General features: G+C 44.7%; 2 protein-coding genes across 3 annotated transcripts in view; one reads left to right on the top strand and one right to left on the bottom strand.

The window, feature by feature from the left end:
* LEXM (lymphocyte expansion molecule) overlaps window positions 1-4678 on the top strand; it is a 27879-nt gene extending 23201 nt beyond the window's left edge. The window contains exon 10 of the mRNA XM_011370512.2: window positions 3672-4678. Coding sequence (XP_011368814.1) covers window positions 3672-3744 — 73 coding nt within the window. The 3' untranslated portion in view covers window positions 3745-4678. The remainder of the gene's footprint in view (window positions 1-3671) is intronic.
* A 3263-nt stretch (window positions 4679-7941) lies between these two features.
* DHCR24 (24-dehydrocholesterol reductase) overlaps window positions 7942-19111 on the bottom strand; it is a 31593-nt gene continuing 20423 nt past the window's right edge. The window contains exons 7-10 of one of the 2 annotated variants that reach the window (XM_011370422.2): window positions 17989-18132; window positions 12187-12384; window positions 11642-11820; window positions 7942-10575 (exon numbers count right to left, since the gene is read on the bottom strand). In XM_011370422.2, coding sequence (XP_011368724.1) covers window positions 10422-10575; window positions 11642-11820; window positions 12187-12384; window positions 17989-18132 — 675 coding nt within the window. In that variant the 3' untranslated portion in view covers window positions 7942-10421. The remainder of the gene's footprint in view (window positions 10576-11641; window positions 11821-12186; window positions 12385-17988; window positions 18133-19111) is intronic. The other variant, XM_011370423.2, reaches the window with a different exon arrangement.

Genomic DNA, 19111 nt, shown 5'->3' with positions numbered 1-19111 from the left:
TTCCTTCTTTCCTTTCATTTTTCCCATTTTTGGTAGGGGTAGACACTTGAGCATATTTCTAGGCTGACGGGCAAGGAAGAAGCAAGATATTCAGGTGTGAGGTGGTGAAACCTGATCCTTGCATCAGCTGGCCTTGAATAGACCAGGGAGTAGGGGAGACAAAAAGGTCGATAATTCAATAAAATTAAGCCAACATTTTCTAGGGGCCAGGAGTTCTTGCTCAGAAGGCCACAGGAAGTGAAGCAGAGGGGAAGGATTGATTTATAATCAGGTACATGACAAAGGGCTCAGCAAGATGGCATGAGAGAGTGCAGTACAGAGAGAGAAGTGCCCAAGTATACCTGGGAAGGTGATACAAAGAGATGGAGGATGCTGCAGGCTGCCAGCCTGGGCGCGGAGGGGTGAACAGCTTGGACTGTCTGGGGTGGCTGAGCGGCTGGAGGGTGGGGCATGGAGGGGGTGTGGTAAGAGTTGGAGCAAGATGAATCAGGCAGGGCAGCAGCATAGTATCTTGACGTAGGAGTCTGGCCTTTTTTCAGATACCTGCAAATCAATAGCCAACAAGCTTTCCTCAACATGCATTTGGCACAGGAGGAGAACTTTGGAAAGCGCCACTTGGAAGATTGGAAAATATTGGGATGGGATTTGCCTTTGCCTCTTCATATCTGAGTTACTGGATGCTCAGGCAGGAAACCCTTAGGGGGTATGAGACTTTACATTAAACCCCGGAAAGAGCTCTGGATTGGAGGAGGGGACTGGGTTTCTGTACTTACAAGCTATGTCCTTGACTAGTCACCTGGGCTTCTTGAGACAGGTTGTTTTCTCAGTAGCCTCAGAGTTTATAGCCCCTGTCCCAGTGGGTAGCCTGGATTCTGCTCTGTATGGTGTGTCTACTTGATAGTTGCTTTTAGGTCAGCCTGACTTCCCAACCTGACTTGGCTTGTTTCAGGCTCTGACGAGTGTGAGGAATTTGGGATATGAAGTACCAAATACGTGCAAGAAAGTATGCTGGGATTGCCCTTGAAGCAGGTTGTGTGTGATGGTGGCAGGAACAGTGGCCTGGGAGGCAGGAACAGGTGTTCTGTCCCAGGTATATATAAATCATTTAATCTTTTTCCGACTTCGAGGATGGACACCTATGTTCAAGGCCATGGCTATGTTTCTAAAGCACTTACAATTGACGGTATAGTACACTGTAGGGGGACAGAGAAAGTACTGTGGAAGTTCAAGGGAGGGAAGGATTATATCCAATTTGGAGACTCAAGGAGGGCTGGTTAAAAGAAATGACATTTGAGCTTGCTCTCAAAAGTTGGCTAAGGGTTGGGCTTGACAAGGCAATAACAACCATTTGTAAAAGGTTAACTGTGTGCCAGGCACTCTACTCAATATATAAACATCATCTCTTATGGGCCTCACAGAGCTCTTCGGGGTAAATATATTTATTATGTAGATGAGGAAATGAATTAACTTTCTCAAGGTCACAGTGAGTTACTGACTGTAACAGTTAGCTGTTGCAGTGTAACAATTCAGTGGCTTAAAACAATATCCATTTCTTTTATTTATGAGTCTGTGGGTTAGGTAGGGGCCGCCTGGTCTCACATGGTCCTAAATGGGGCAACTAGACTCTCTTCCACATGGGGTATCATCGTTCAGCAGTCCAGCCCAGACTTGTTCTCATGGAAGAGGCAGGGGTTTGCAAGAGGAAGTGTGCAAGGCCTTTTGCAGCCTACGCTCACAGTGGCACCATTACATCGTCCACATTCTGTGGGCAAAGCAAGTAACAAGACCAGCCTAGTTTCAAAGGCAGGGGAAGTAGACTCTACTTCTTGATGAGAGAAGCTGCAGAGTCACATTGCAGAGGGCATGGAGACAAGAAGTGGAGACTTGGGCCATTTTTACTCCCTATTACAGTAGCAGAGCAGGATTGGATCTCTGCTCTAGCTGGCTCCAAGCTGTGTTCTTTCCACGAGGCTTCACTTCCAGGGAAGATAAAAAATTTGTAGGACAGAAATGAGCAAAGGAAAGGGAGCAATAAAGCTCAGGACATGTTTGGAAAACACTAGATGTTTCATCCTGGATGAGGTGTGGGGTGTGTAAAGGGGAACAGCAGAGAGTAAGGCAGTCAGGGTTGATCTGGTCAGTCTTTGGAGACCTTGAATACAAAAGTAAGCTGCGTGGACTTTATCATGCCTGTTAGAAGCCATGGAAGGATTTTTTTTTTTTTAAATTTAGACTATAATGATATAACTCTGTACAGTAAAATTCACTTTTAAGGAGTACATATCTATAAGTTTTGACAAATGTGTATGATTCTATAGTCACAAAAACAAACAATTACCACCCCCCAAAAAAGGTTTCCTTGTGCCACTTGTAGTCAATTTTCTCCCCCTCCCCCAGTCCTTGGCAACTACTAATATGATACCATTTCTATAGTTTTGCTTTTTCCAGAATGTCATATAAATGGAATCATGCCATATATAGAATTTTGTGTCTTTTCTTTCATTTTACATAACGCTCCTGAGATTCGTGTATGTCATTGCAGGTATCAGTAGCTCATTCCTTTTTAATGCTGAGTTGTATTTCGTTGAATGGATGTGTCACAATTTGTTTATTTCCAAGACGAGGGACATTTGGGTGATTTCTAGTTTGGGCAATTTTAAATAAAGTTGCTATAAACAGTAATATGTGAATCTTTGTTTAAACATATATTTTCATTTCTCTTTAGTAAATACCTAGAGTAGGATTTCTAGGTCAAAGTGTATATATAACTGCCAACCTATTATCCGAAATGACTGTATGAGTTTGTATTCTTACTAGTAATGTATGTGTGGTCTAATAGCTTCATCTCCTTGTTAGCAGCAGTATTGTCAGTTTTTTTTTCTTTCTAATTTTAGCCATCCTAACAGTTGTAGTTCCTGGTGGTTTGAATTGGCATTTCTCCAATGAAAGGATGTTGGGCATCTTTTCATGTTTCCATATCTCTTCTTTTCACATTAAAAAAAAAATGGGTTGCTTTCTTCTATTAAGTTTTAAGAGTTCTTTATATATCCTAGGCATACATTTTTTTATCAGATAATTGTTTTGAAAATATTTTCTCCCAGACACTCAGAAGGGTTTTAATAGGAAGTAACTCTTTGAGTTTTAAAGGTGTGCTCTGTGGCATTGTGTGGTGGGGGAGTGGATGGGGAGGGAGAGACAAGGAGGCTGTCTTAATAGTCAGGTGAGAGCTGAGGCTCTGAGCCAGGCCAGGGGCAGTGGTATAGGGAGGAGCAAAGAGACAGAGGCATGAGGCCTGTTGAATGGTAGTAAACACCTCTTTTACCCTGTGAGTCCACCCTCCCTCCCACCTTCCTTCTTTTGACAGATATTTATAGAACACCTACTAAGCATGATTGGGCTAGATGATCTTTCAGGTGCTAGGAAGTTCTTACAAGCCAACTTGGGCTCTGATGAGCTGAACTAGGTGTAAAGCAGAGGGATCCCCTCCTTAAAACCAGGCTGTTCTGATAGAAAAGCTCTGGAGGTCATCAATTTTGGCCTCTCACCCAATGTAGGATCTCCTGGGAAGCACAGCCAACAGGTACCTGTTCACTTCCTGTGGGTGCCCCTCCTGGGATGGGGGGCTAACTCTGTCCAAGGGACCACTTTCATTTTCTCTTTCTCTTTTTAAGGGAAAGGATCACACCTTTTACTAAGGGGAAGTGCCCTCCAACAGTGGATTACAATTCAGATCCTACTCCTTAAAGCCACACATGGACAGCCTGCGGTGACCAGAAGGCCCAAAGGACTGAAGATGGATCTGGGGATGGGAGGGTGATAGTGGGAATGGGGGGGTCTTGGAGAAAGGACATATGGGAATGCCTGGGAGAGGGGGAGATGTAGTGATGTGATGGAACCACTTTTCCGGAGACATCTACCTGGAGGTCATGGTGCCTGCTGGGACGGCTAGGATGAGAGATCTTTTGTTATGAGATCAATTATCCTGAGAATTCAAATCAGCCAGTGACACGAACATGAGAGCCAGACAGTGGATGAACTAAAAAGGTGGAACGCGATTGACACTTTTGGAACCCCTTTCTATAAAGCCAAGGTGCTTAACTCCCTGTTCATTAAAATCCAAAGAGGCGGGAGAGTGTGGCATATGTCATAAGGCAGCTCTAGGTCCCCTCCAGGAGTACTTCATCTCCACCCCAGGATGCTTCTGGAAGCTCAGCAGGTCCTCCTGCTATGAGGAGGCTGCTGACCTCCAGGCAATGTGCAGCCATTGGGAACAATTAGTTTCATCCCTGGAGTCAGGCCTCATGGGCACACCAGTCTAGCATAAAGTTTTGTCTGTGGGCATTGGCCACAGTGTTCTGAGCTGCTTCCCATACTGTTGTTTGTCAGTGAGATTGAAGAGGATGGCAGAAGCATATTGTCCCTAGAGAAAAGGAGACTGAGGCACCACAGCCTCAGCCAAAAAACTCACATAAAGAAAAAGAAAAATACTTTGAATACTTCTTCAGAGCTTGAGTGCCTTACAGAAAGCAGTACTTTCTCACTCAGGTCAAAATAACTATTTTGGAAGAAGTAAAACTGTCTTTATTCATAAACATGTCATCTATGTAAAAAATCATACTGAATCCTCAAAAAAGGAACGATGAGCCAAAATAGATACAAACTAGAGCTAATAAGTCAGTTTAGCAAGTTCAGGAAATAAGATCAATATACCAAAATCAACTGTTTCTATATATTAGCAATAAAAAATCAAAAATTGAAAATGTCATTTATCATAGCATCGAAACTATCAAATACCTAGGTATAAATCTGACAAAAGATGTACAAGATCTGTACACTGAATTCAGCTAAAATACTGCTGAGAGAAATTAAAGAATACCTAAATGAGGGAGAGATATACCATGTTCATGAATCAAAGACTCAATGTTTTTAAGATGTTAGTCCCTCCTCCCTCATATCAAACTATGAATTTAAAACAATACGAATCAAAATCCCAGTGATTTTTTTAAGTTGACAAGCTGATCTAATACTTATATGGAAATATAAAAGACATAAAATAGCTAAAACAAATTGGAAAAAGAGGAACAAAGCTGGAGAACATTACTTCATCTCACGGTGTGAAATTGGTGTCATGATAGACAAATAGATTAAAGGAATAGAACATAGAACCCAGAGACAGACACGCTTAGGGGCAACGGATTTTCAACGAAGGTGGAAAGACAATCCAAAGGGAAAATAGTCTTTTCAACAAATGGTGCTGGAACTATTGGATAGCAACATGCCAAAAAAAAAAACAAAACAAAACTATGACCAGACTTGAATCATATACAAAAATTAACTCAAAATAGATCATAGACCTAAATGTAAAATCTAAACTATAAAACTTCTAGAAGAAAACATAAGAGAAAATATTTGTGCTTTGTGTTAGGCGAATATTTCTTAGATATTAATTTGACTGCTTATTCGAATGTTTAACTATTTGAACAATTTGTTAAATAAGATTCAATTAAAATAAAACTTTTGTTATTTTAAAGACTATGAGAATGAAAAGACTAGCCACAGACAAGAAAATATTTGCAAATCATGTATCTTATAAAGGACTTATATCAGACTTCATATATTAGTCATGGAAATGCAAATTAAAACCATAATGAGATACCACTGCCCACCTATTAAGATAGTTAAAAAGAATGACCATACCTAGTGTTGGTGAAAATGTAGAACAACTGAAACTCATACACCTTAGGTGGAAATATAAAATAGTACAACCCCTTTGGAAAAGTCTGGCAAGTTAAAAAGTTAACCATACACCTATCATATGATCCAGCCATTCCTCTCCTGAGTATTTACCCAAGAAAAGAAAGCGTGTCCACACAAAGACTGTGCAGAAATGTTCCTAGCCACTTTATTTGTCATAGCCCCAAACTGGAAAAAACCCAAATGTCCATCAACAAGTGAATGAATAAACAAATGCAGTTTATCCATACATATGTCAAGACAAATCAAATTGTACACTTAACATATGCTTTTTATATGTTAATTATACCTCAACAATTGTTACCATTTAAAAGAAACTAAGGAGAAATAACAATGCGATGTAGGATCTTAGGATTCTGAAAAGAAAAATGAACATTAGTGTTAAAATTGGTGTAATTTAAATAAAGGCTGTGGTTATTTAATATTATGCCAGTGTTAATAACTTAGTTTTGATCATTTTACTATGGTTTTGTAGAAGAGAAGTTGAGTGAAGGGGCTATGAGAAATCTGTATTATCATTGCAACTTTTCTGTAAGTCTAAAATTAATTAAAAATAAAAAGTTAAAAAATATCTGCAATAACTTTTTAAAAAGATGCTTTACCTTATATAAAAAGAAAAAGTGCATTTTTCAAATATATTAGCCATCGTATTTTCGACAGTCTGTTGCCATAGAGAAAGTCAGCAAATTTGGAGTGCTTATCTTATTGTAAGAGAAACCTGCATAGTAACTTCAGGCAGTTCTTTTACTTTGCCATGAGATACCAATGACCTTCTCTGTTACAAAAGCCATGTACGCTGAAAAGGAACAGCCTACTATAATGGAGTGAAAGGTTCTCTGGCTGCCACGGAAAGCTCTGTTTCACTGTTTCTATGTCTGGAACTACTGTCTTGGCTGTCTTTAGCTAAGGCTCTTTGAGCACTTTGGTATTGTAAGACTAGATGAATCTGCACCCTTGTTTGACTCAACAGTTTCAGTGTGGCCTTCAGGCAAATCGACAGATTTTTCTTGAGCTTTACTTTCCTTTTTATAAAACAGATAAAAACTGACCTGCTTTTGTAACAAGATTGTGAGGATTAAATAAGGTATTGTACGTTGTGTGCAATTCAAATGTAAGGTGGAACTGAAGACCTAAACTATAAAATCTGTTTTAAAGATTTCTCCTTTAAGGAGAATTCACCAAATCCTGATTTGTGAAATTGAACAATTGGAAAAAGAATTTCCTAAAGGGTTCCTTTCAAATAACTTTAGGATGGGAAGCCCACGTCACACATTTTAGGAAAATATCCATTATGTGTATCTATGTATTTGCATAAAACTTTCTTACACTAAACTCAACTCTTCTAAATGCTCATTGGAGCCTGACAACCCTCTAACAATTAGGGTGAACTAAACTGCTCTAACAAATAGTCCCGAACATGTAGTTACTCAACTACAATAAAAGTTATATTTCTTGCACCCATAACCACAGCAGGTTTTAGGTTTGTAGGCAGTTCTCCATACAGTGACTCAGGGATCCATGCTCCTTACAACTTGTGACTTGGTCACAGCCTATGGCCTGGTTGTCATCTGCACCCAGCTAATATAAGGAGAGCCAGGAGAACCTCACATAGGCTTTCACCACTTCTGCTCACATTCTACTAAAGAATTCTGACACAAGGACACACTTACCTGCAAGAGAGGTTGGGAAATGTAGTCCAGCAGTTTGCTCAAAGAAGGGAGGGATAGATTTTAGTGGATAACTAGTGGTCTCCATCAGTTTGTAGATTAGGTCACAATCAGGTGACAAACTCAATACTGTAGCCTAGAGGCCCTGACGACCATGTCTGGTGCCTTAAGAAGCCCAGCCTCGACCCTGATCTGAACCACCACTGCCTCTCACCTGGACTCTCCTCGCTGGTCTGTCTTCCACCCTTTCCCCTGCAGTCTATTCTCCACCCTGCAGATGGGGGACCCTATTAATACCTGTACCAAATCATTGTGACAATGCTAAAGATTCAAACCTGGGGGAGAAAATTACCCATGATCCCACCGCCTTCATAAACTTGTCATTTCCCCCATATTGTCTCTCAGTCTTTGTTCTCGGGTGCACAGATCTGAGGGAAATTGACCCAATGAGGGGCATGGTTTGCACTTGATCCAGGTCTGACTCCACATTGTGGTTCCCAGAGCAAGACACAACAAAGGCTACTTTCCAGGTCACACGTTTATTTTTACAGAAGCGGTGGCCATACAGCCACAGGGACATGAAGTGTTCTAGACAGTAGACACAGTGCCTGTAGCTGCAAGAGCCTGCTAGGGGAGACTCATGCCTTTCTCCTTGGTCCCCATGATCCAGGGAAAAAAATCAAAATCACACAACATCCCCATTCCCACATGCCCTCCCTTCATTTTTAGTAATATCCAATTAAATTTATGCATTCTTCCAGCCAAAGAAATAGGCTATAATTGATTTTACAAAAAACCTTCATGCAGCCAAGAAACTCAGGGCTCTGGAGGAGAGAGGCCTATTCTTTTACTTTCCAAACACACTGTTCCCCTGTGCAAAGTTCAACTCCATCTGAAACCACTGCACAGACGGACAGTGACAGGACTGAATACAAGTAAAAGCTGGTTACTAGACTCACCATGCTGGGAAGGCTGCCCCCTTCTGGGCAAGATATGACTGAAGCAAAACATTAACCTGAAGTGCAATGTCAAGACCTCCCCATCCAAGCCCCAGGTTCTGGGTGTCTGTGAAGAACAGGATTTGGTTTGTAGGACTAAGGACAACAGAGGCGGCTGGCATCTCTGGCTCTACTCCCAATGGCTTAGAAACAGAGATCCCACTGGTGAAAAGATGGAGCCTTATCTGTTGTGTTAATCTGCTTAGGTTGACCATTCCTCTACAGCAAGTAGGATCATCAGTTTAACCCCAAACAGGAAGCAGATGGGCCCACTGAGAGCTAATGCCAGAATTCACATGCTTTGCATACAAGCAAAAGAATGGTTGTTTTTTTTTTCCTATGCCCTCTCCAAGAGGCCAAATGGATAAGGGGGTTCCTTTGTCTTCTAAGTGCCATGAATGTCCAGTACTTGGGCTGAAGGACCTTAAATGACAGACCACTCCCAGGTGTCCACTTGGATCATTTGTTTTCCTCTGACTTTCCACACAAATGAGGTTTTCCATGGGTTTTGCAACCACAAGGTCTAAGACAGCCATGAATTTCCACACTAGAAGGGTTCCAGGGAGGTCTTGTCTGTACTGATGCGATAGATGAGCAAAAACTACAGTTTAGAGGAACAAATGACTCGCCCACAGTTGCACAGCTCATTGAGCAAGGGCTGAAACCCAGGTCTCTGACTCCTAGTGCAGTGCACGCGCTCTCTCTCAGAATGTCACTGCCTGGCACAGCTCACTTCATTCCAGCTTCCCTTATGTGACACAATTCCTTCTCAGACTCTCAGTTTTTAGCCGAGGCTGGACAGTTCTTAAGAGGGGAGTTGCATAAATGACCAACTTTTAGTAAGTGGAGAAGGACCTCGGGGAGTTCCTTTCCCTCTGGAATGGAAATGGAGCTAACTTTTCTCTGAGCTTAGGATTTGTAAGGCACTGAAATCAACTATGGCTGGGGGTGGGGGAGAAAAAAAAGAGAGGATGAATGGTTAGAGATATCAAGCAGATGCTCTATTCTTTCAGCCCCACAGTGAGAATCCTCACAAAACCTAACAATGGTGGGCTCCATTTTCCTGCTTGGTGTGGTCCACCCCACCCCCCATTCCACGGGGCAGCATGGACGCATCCCCACCAGGACTAAGCGGGTTCTGGGGACAAGAGGCACGGAGGGTTGGAGAGCCAAGAATAAGCCCAGGTCCTCTGTATACAATTCAGAGCAGAAACCATTCACGCCACACTGGCGGGTATCCCAGGTCTAGGCTGGGACAGGATTCAACCCTGAAATGTTCCCAGGGACATGGTCCTCTTGGAGTAGACTGAGTGATGGCTGGGGTGGGCCCATGAGCCTGAGCATGAAGGAGGGAGAGGCAGAACATCACCAAGGATGGCAGAGAAAACTTTGGGATAGGACCTTTGGCACAGCACATCTTCGGACGCCTGCCCATTTGTTGCCCTCCTGAGACCCCAGGGATGGAGAGGAACCTTCCTTCTTTCTGCCCATGAGGATAAATACTGGCCGACTGAAGCAATGGCAGTGCCGCTCCAGGGCAACCCTTCATTATTCTAGCCAAATCTGTGCCTAGGTGACCTAACGTGGAGCCTTTGGGACTCAACCACTGAAACCAAAGCACTTCAGTCAGCTGTGATGCAGAATAGGAAGCAGTAACAGCTAGCAAAGCCTTCGGGCAGATATTGTTAACCCCTGGCAACAGATGAAGAGCTGGGCTCAGAGGCTGAGTGACTCACCCAAAGTCACACAGTTAATGAGTGGCTGTACTGAGAACTGGACTCAGATACATCTGACTTCAAATCCCATGTCCTTCCCACTCCACTAGGTAGCCCCTGGAGGCTGGGAACAGCCCATCAGGATTGTCTGGGTGGGATTTCTGGAGGGGTTCTTTCCGAAAGTAGGGATCTGGGAGAGCAGCCAAGCATAAGTGAAGGGAAGATGCCTCCTGACCTTGGGGACAGGGTCCACCCACACATCTGTCTCTTTGTGGGTGGGCTCTGACTCAGTGCCTGGCAGCCTTGCAGATCTTGTCGTATACCTCAGGAAAGGCGTCATGGCAATTGAGCTGATCCCGCAGCTTGTGGTACAGCGAGCCGTCAAACATCTCCCAGAACTCCTCGCGGTTCATGTAGCAGTCAGCATACAGCATCTGGAACCTGCAGAGCAGAGATAGGGTACGGAAGTGGGGAAGCGATGTTAGTGGGACACAGCACATTCTGCAGTGCAGAAATCACTTCTGGAGGATTTTCTTGTCGAATTCCCCTAACGATCTGGTGGTGGAAGGTGGTGCAGGAATTCTTATCCCCAATTTGCTGATGGGAAATCGAGGTTCAGGGCATTAAGTGACTTGGCAGTAGAGGCAGAGTCAGGATTAGAACTAGGACTGTGGCTTCTCCCTGTGCTTGGTGCACTGCCTCCCTGGCGGGGCCACTGGCTGCTTTCTTTTCATTTTTTTTCTCCTGATGCTTAATAAACTGCACATATTGAAAGTACACAACTTACTAAGTTTGACATATGTATACAACCTAGAAACCATCATCTCAGTCTAGATAATGACCACAATGACCCTCCAAACTTTCCCTTATGCCCCTGTGTTATCGCCCTCCACCAGCCCAGGTGGATTTACTTTCTGTCAGCAGGGATTCTGGAATTTTATATACATGGAAACATCACTATTCTTTTTTCCTGGCTTCTTTCAATCAGCATAATTATTTTGAGATTTGTTCACATTATGTAGGTCAATACCTACAGGTATTAGGGTTAGGGTTAGGGTTAAAATGGTTCCAGGCCATTTTCTGAACACTGCTCGGTCCTGGGACCCTGTATGGCTTTCACAATCATAAATTCCTTCTTCCTTAGCTTTGGTCTTCCAACCTGGAGTGGCATCCCCCAGAACATATGGAAAACCACCCCATTATCTTCCCCGGGGGGAGGAGTGGGGCAGTTCTCGCATTCCCAGCTCAAGCAGCTAGGGGGTGGGGGGATACAGTGTGCTGACCAGAGGAAGGGGATGCAGAGAGAAGAGGGGCAGGAGCCCTGCAAGCCCACCTCCTTAACTTCCACTAGGTACTTTCCAAAGCAGAGGCTGCCAAGCGACAAACTCCAAAGCGAACAGATAGTCTGACTCAGAACCTGGCCACCTTGGACCTTCCCTGAACCGCCCTGCAGCCATCCCTTAGAGCTGGAGGCCAGAGGGATCAGGCCACATTTGGAGCCACTCACCCATGAACACTTCGGACGAATTTCTCCAACTGCCGCATGCAGGACCTGGCTTCGAAGTGCTTCACGCGTGGCTCCCCGTAAGCTCCGATGTCCACGTAGAGCTCTGTCTCGTCTCCCTTAGGGTGCACCAGGCCAGGCTGGCTGGGCAAGATGAATGGGCACAGCCAGATAGGGTAGACCTGGGTGGACCAGGCAGGGAGTATTGGTGCTTTTTCTCCAACAGGTGAAAGGCTCATGGCTGGCCCACCCCACATCTACCCAAAGGGAGGCTTTTCGGCACTCTCCAGGGCCCCATCTTCTGGCTGCTCACAGCTTCACCCCCAACTCCACACTAGAGGATGCAATCTGAGAAGTTCATGGAAATGCTCATCACAGGGCCCTATGTCTGCTCTCTTGTCAGGGCCTTCGCTGAGCGGGCTCATTTTGCAGTTGGGAAAACAGAGGCCCCCCAACTGCCCAAGGTCAGTCACAGGGTTCAGGGGAGAAGACCGTGGATTCCACGGGACGGCTGTTGGCCTGGCCTGCCCGGCCCCGCCCCAACTCACGTGGATGTCGTTGTGGAAGGTGTGCAGGGCCGGTATCATGCACTTCATGGGCACCAGCATGTCTTGCACCACGTGGTGCTGCTCATACAGTTTGCGCAAGGTCTCGCCCTGGGTCAGCTTCAGCAGGGAGATCTTGGGAGGCACCATCCAGCCAAAGAGGTAGCGGAAGATGGGGCTGTTGCCAAAGGGAATGATGTCCTGAAAGACGAAGGTTGGGGATGCAGAGAAGGAACCAAGGATGGAGCGTCTCCGTGTGCCAGCGGCCAGGCTCCCAGTCAGTGCTTGTTATGTATGACAGGGTCCACCCCAAATGGAGGGGCATGATGGACCCCAGGATTTACCCAGTTGGATCCCAGCTGGAGTCTTGGCTTTGGCATTTACCAGCTGTGATGAGCTTGGGTTAGTTACTTAGCCTCTCTGAGCTCGGTTTCCTTATCTGTAAAATGGGACTTGTGAGAATAGTGATATACCAAATGGAAGGCACTCAGCCCAGTGCCTGGAGCAAAATAATAAGGTATCTATAATTGTTGTTCTAGCCGCTGAGGTCAGAGTGGCTGGCGCACGGCAGGCAACTGCAAATGTCTGAGAAATAAATGCTGTTGAATGAGAAGCATAAACAATCCTCTTTGGGTCACACAGCCAGGGACAGCTCTCACTGGGGTGGGCAAGGTCTGGCTCAGGTTCAACTATGAGCCCACTGGTTTACATCATCTCCTGGGAGGCCTTCTCTGACCCCCAACCTCCCCTTTAAACTGTTACTGCTCTCCATCCCTCCACGTACAACAGCAAATTCTTGCTCATCTTTCAAGGCCAAGCTTGATGGCTACCCTAGACAGAACTAGCCACTTCCTCTTTGTGTTCCTGTGGCCCTCACAGTGCCACCCCACCTGCCTACTCCAACTTCATCTCCCCAAACCGCCCCCTGAGTAGAGGCTGTTCTTCCTCCTTCAAATCATGAGGGAGAGCTGCCTCACTCAGCACTGCTGCTTTCCAAGACATCCTCTTTCCCCGCCAGCTCTGCTATGGCTCCCAATAGCAAGGACCATAGCATGGCCCCCTGCTCAGTCTTCCTCCCTGCTCCAAGTCTGCTGTCTTCCTGAGGGTCACCAGTGTCCACTGGTAACCCACTCCCACAGCTCCTTGACACCAAAGATGTTCCTTCATTAGAAAATTACGAGGTGCCCATGAGGTCAAGTGCTAGGTTCTATGCTAGGTGCTGGGGATACCAAGATAACTGAGACTTGGTCCCTGTCCTCAAGTGTGGAAGAGACGTGGCCACAAGACTAAGGTGTAAGAAAAGCTGGGACCAAGAGATGCAGAAGCAGTTCACAAAAGGGTCCACATTAGACTAGGGGCCAGGGGAGGCTCCCAAAGAAGCCACCATGCTGACCTTTGGGGTTGAGTGACTCTTCCCCTCCACTCCCTTGGAATCACCTCTCTGATCACCAGTCCACTCCCATAAGGGAGAGATCTGTCTGCTTTCTTCTCCGTTAGATTCCAGCACCTACACCAATGCCTGGCATATAAGAGTACAATACATGCAAAGGCTTTTTTTTTTTTTGTCTCCTTGGCTTTTTTGGAAAAGCGACATATGCCCATAGCAGAAATTCCAACAGTCCAAAGGTTAAGCCTCCTTTCAAGTCCCTGAGCTTTCTTTCCACTCCCCAAAGGCAACCACTGTTAGGAACTGAGTACCTTCTAGAGGCATTTGATGCCAACAAGCATATGGGCTGTACAAAAAGCAACTCACAGATAGGGGCATCGACAGCCTCCTGCTTATCACTGTATCCTGTGCATCAGCGCCCACAGTGCTACCCATTCTTTGTCGTGGATGCCTAACACTGTGCTGCAGGGACCCACAAACTATGGCTCCTGGGACAAATCTAGTCCACCTTCTGGTTTTGAAAATAAAGTTTTATTGGAATATATCCATGCCCATTCATTTATATACTGTCTATGGCTGCTTTCAGGCTATAAGGGCAGAGTTGCTCCTAGAGAGACCTCATGGTCCATGGAGCCTAAACTACTACCTGGCCCTTTACAGAGAATGTTTGTTGACCTCTGCTCTACTGTATGGATGTAGCCTAATTTACTTAATCAGTTCTATACTAATTAATGGGTATTTCAATTATTTCCTGACTACTCCAATGAATATCCTTTGTGCATGCATCTTTGTGCATTTACACGTACATTTATCTGTAAGATGAATTCCTAGAAGTGGAAAATTCTGGTTTAGACAGTGTGTGCAATTTTAATGGATACTATTTTAAGAGCTTGCACCACTTTATACTCTCCCAGACAACGCAGGAGACTGTTGTTTCCCCACACTCTGGCCAGCGTGGTGTGTTATCAAACTTTCGCATCTCTGTCATTCTGATAGGTGGAAAATGAGGCTCCTGTAGTTTTGTTTCACCTGTCTTGAATTCTGAGTGAGACCACATCACTTTTCTTATGTTTAAAATCCATTTACATTTTTTCCCCCTAAAATAGTCCATCGTTAGCCTAAAGTTATCAGCTGGAACCACTCCTTTTCCAATGTCTCAACTTCACAAAGTTCGGGTGCCCTGCCCTTCTCCTTTCCCTCCTCTGTCTACCCCATTATTCACCCTTCTGCCTTGGAATGATCCTGGGCCCTATGTCCCTGGCTTCACTCCTGGTCCTGTCCTACCAGCATGCTAAGGTCAGTCATCACAGCCTCTCCCATTCTCGGACCCCAGCTCTCCAGCTGCCCTTGGCCTTTATCTGTGTCCAGCTTGTTACTGGCTTTCTCTGCTCTGCTGGGATGCAGGACCCCACTAAGGGTTCAAGAGGCCCCGCTCGATCCAGAACCCCAAACCCCAAAGGCAGGCCCTGTGATAGCGGCATTGTAACAATCAAGGACCTATCTATCCTTCCATATTGATGTTATTGCTCTGAATTAGTCAACCATTTAAACTGCTAAAAATGAGGACATCGAAAAGAAAGGAAAGACAGGGCTGCCCAGAGTCCCTTTTCTTTTCAGTCCTTCCTTATTCATCAGTAGCCAAGGCGAAGTGTTGGTAGAATGTGAATGTTATCAAGAAGGGAAATAAAAGCATTTGAGTTAGTTTTGTGCAGCACTTTCACTGGTTCCTTAAGAATGACATACATATGCATGAAGAGTTAAATGCTCTTATATTACATTTAAAAGATAAATAGTAAAACTCATGCTAATAACTTAAGTTTTTAATATTTCTTTACTCAGAATAACATTAAATAGCAAATATTTATGATAAGAGACGGACCAAGGAAGAGAGCAAAAAGCTTCGTAATTCAGTATCTTTGATGGCATGTTTCCCCCTGCTTTTTGCACTGGGCCCTGAAGATTGTGTAGCTAGCTCCAACCTCAAATATTGCTGATTGACAGAGCTGGGTGAGGAAGAGACTGGACCAGCCAAGTGTGGCCCAGATGCGACAGGCATGAAGTGATCACCTAGAATGCTGTTGATCATGACCATACTGATATGCGTGTCCTCAGTCCTGCCCTGAAGTCCTGACACATAGAGACAGCTGCCCACTTGACGTCCTAAACAGATATCTGAAAGGCATCTCAAACTGACATGCCCTAAACCAAACTTCTGATTTCCCTTCCCAGGCCTTTCCCCCATGTTGCCCACAGCAGTCAATGGCACATCTGGTCACCAGTTGCTTGGGGCCCTAACCTTGGAATCACACCCATGGCCGATCTGTTCAGAGGATTGGTTGGTTCTGCTTTCACACTATCTCCCAGATATGATAGTTTTTCCCTCCTCTACTGCTACCACCCTAAACTCAGATATCTTCTTTCTTCTATTTTTCATCTAGCTGTCAAAGTTATTCATTTAAACCAGAAATCAGGTCATGTCACATCACTTTTCTGTGCAAAGCCCTCTTCCAATTTCCTATCATACTTAGAGTAAAATATAAAGTCCCTCCTTGACTTACAAGGACCCATTTGATTCAGTCTCTGACTGCTATGTGACCTTATTCCTCACCACGGATCTAGCTCAGGGGCCTTCTTGCTGTTTTTCCACTACGACAACTGGTTAACTATATGCAAAGGAGTGGTGTCAGACCCCTACCTCACATCATGTAAAAAACTTAACTCAAAATAAATCAACAACCTAAATATAAGAGCTAAAATCATAAAGCTCTTAGAAGAAAACATAGGGCTAAATCTCCATAACCCTGGGTTTAGTAAGGGATTCTTAGATATGACACTAAAAGCATGAGTAACAAAAAATACATATACTGAACTTCATCAAAACTAAAAATTTTTGTGCATCAAAAGAAAGCGAAAAGACAACCTATAGGATGGGAGCAAATATCTGTAAGTCATTTATCTCATAAGGGTCTAGTGTTCAGAACATATAAACTCTTACAACTCAACAACAGACAAGCCAATTAAAAATGAGCAAAGAAGCTGAATTGACACTTCTCCCAAAAATATGCAAATGGATAATAAGCATGCGAAAGGATGCTTAACATCATTAGTCATTAGGAAAACGCAATTCAAAATCATAATGAGATTCCATCTCATACCCACTAGGATGGCTATAATCAAAAACCAGAGAACAAGTGTTGGTGAGAATGTAGAGAAACTGGAACACTGCTGTTAGAAGTGTAAAATGGCTCAGCCACTGTGGAGAAAAGGGAGTGGTTCCTCAATAAATTAGACACAGAGTTATCTAATGACCCAGCAATTCCACTCATGAGCATATACCCAAAAGAACTGAAAACTAGTACTCAAATACTTGTATGTGAATGTACAGCAGCATAATTCACAATGCCAATCGGTGGAAACAATCCAGAATGTCCAACCACAGGTGAATAGATAAACAAAATGTGTCATATCCATACGATGGAGTGTTATTCAGCAATAAAAGGAAATGAGTGCTGATACATGCTACAACACAGATGAACGCTGAAAGCATACTTAGTGAAAGAGGCCAGACACAAATGATTCCATTTATATGAACTACCTAAAGTAGATAAATCCGTAGAGACAGAACAGATTGATGGTTGCCAGGCTGGGGGAAGGTGGAATGGGGAGCAACTGCTAATGGGCACAGTATTTCCTTCTGGGGTGATGGAAACGTTTTGGAACTAGATCGAGGTGATGGTTGCACAATATTATGCATGTACTAAATGCCACGGAATCGTATACTTTAAAATGGTTAAATTTATGCTACTGCACTTCAATTCAAAGAGGAAAAAAAAAATCCATGCAGCCCATTTGAGGACCTGTGCTCTGGCACCTCCCTCACCTAGAACACTCTCCCCTGGACTTCTTCATGGCTTGTCCTCTCTATGTTCAGGTCCCTGCTCATAAGTTATCTCCTGAGAGGCCTTCCCTGATGCCCTTCAAAATGTCACTATTCCCCATCCCTCCATGTACAACAGCAAATTCTTGCTCATCTGTCAAGGCCAAGCTTGATGGCTACCTCCAACCCTAGACAGGACCAGATTAGCCATTTCCTTTTCCTGTTCTTGTGGCCCTTTACAGGACTAGAGTCTGTCTGCTTAGCTGGGCTGCAGTTCCTCAAGGACGGAACAGGTCAGTGTTCCCCAAATTACCTGGCCCAGCACTCCACTCTCTGTTCACTGGGAGCCTGCCGCTTTAAGTGTAGAAGGTCCAATCTCAGAGGAAGCAACTGTGTTACTATGTAAGAGTGTGTTCCAGTTCCCTAGGACAAAGCCACTCTTTGCTCTTAAGGGAGAGAGTGTGGCTACAATGTTAACCATCCTGGTTCCCTGCCCTGCCAACTTAGAGGAGCCAGGACTACTGGGAAATCTGAGCCTCACCTGGAGCTCCCAGAAGATGCTACGCGTGTGCCGGTGGTAGTAGTGTCTCAACGGGATGTATTCCAGGCCCTCTTGGTTTGTCTTCAGATAGTTCTCCACGTGCTTGAAGAACCACGGCTTGTAGTAATTGCCAATGCTATTCAGCTGAAATGACAGAGGGCATTGTGTCAGCCCACAGACAAGCACTAAGTGCCATCAGGGTGTAACAGTGATACCCAGCTTCTGTTCAGCACTCCTGGCCTTTTCAAAGCTCTTTCATGTCTATTATCTCCTTTTTAGACTCTTGAAAGCCTGGTGAGGTTAAGCACAGTGGGTATTCTCTAACAGGGAGAGCAGAAGCTCAAAAAGGTTAAGTGGTGTGCCCAGGGCCCAACAGCTAGTTCCTGATAGTCTAGAGGACTTAGTGACCCCGACCTAGTCCCCTGCTCTTTCTCAATGAGAAAAATCAAAGCGCAAATGTTTTCTGGCATCTGCCACAACACGGTGCTCCATGCAGGTGAATTCCTCCCTCCCTCCCTTCCACTAGGCCAGTGTTGGCACAAACACGGAGCATGGGTCATCCCCTCCTCCCTGGGTCCCATGGTCAACAGCACTAATTAACCATGATACTTTCCCTGCAGCCCTAGACTAAGCCTCACTATCCTCTGAGTGTGTGCTCCCTCTAGGCAGCCACCGTCAATGGAGGAAACCCACAGAGCAAACCTACGTACTTCCTTGGCACTGGGCCTTGTGGCCCCAATGCCTAAACCTTATATTTAGCTGGTATCTTCTTCAGTCCTAAATGGTTCAGGACTTCACTTGTGCCCTGGGATGGCTTAGCTTCTCTAGGCCTCAACTTCCTCATCTGTGAGATGAATTATGAGCAGATGCTTTCAGAGAGAGGCAGAGCAGCAGCCTCAAAAGAACACAGGCTCTAGGACTGGGCAGCTAAGGCCAAATCCTGGCCTAGTCACACACTAGCTGTGTTACTTTGGGCAGGTCATTCTATCAGCCTGTTTCTTCACATGTAAAATGGTAATAAAAATATATGCTTTGTGGGAGTTTTTCTTGGTGCCTATTAGAAATGATACATACACACACATACATACTGTGGATGCTCAGGCCTCACATCAGACCAGCTTCT

This window comes from Pteropus vampyrus, unplaced genomic scaffold (genome assembly GCF_000151845.1).
Source record: "Pteropus vampyrus isolate Shadow unplaced genomic scaffold, Pvam_2.0 Scaffold170, whole genome shotgun sequence".
Taxonomy (NCBI): Eukaryota; Metazoa; Chordata; class Mammalia; order Chiroptera; family Pteropodidae; genus Pteropus; species Pteropus vampyrus.
The sequence above is the reverse complement of the archived record's forward strand: the minus strand, read 5'-3'. Positions and strand labels throughout refer to the sequence as shown.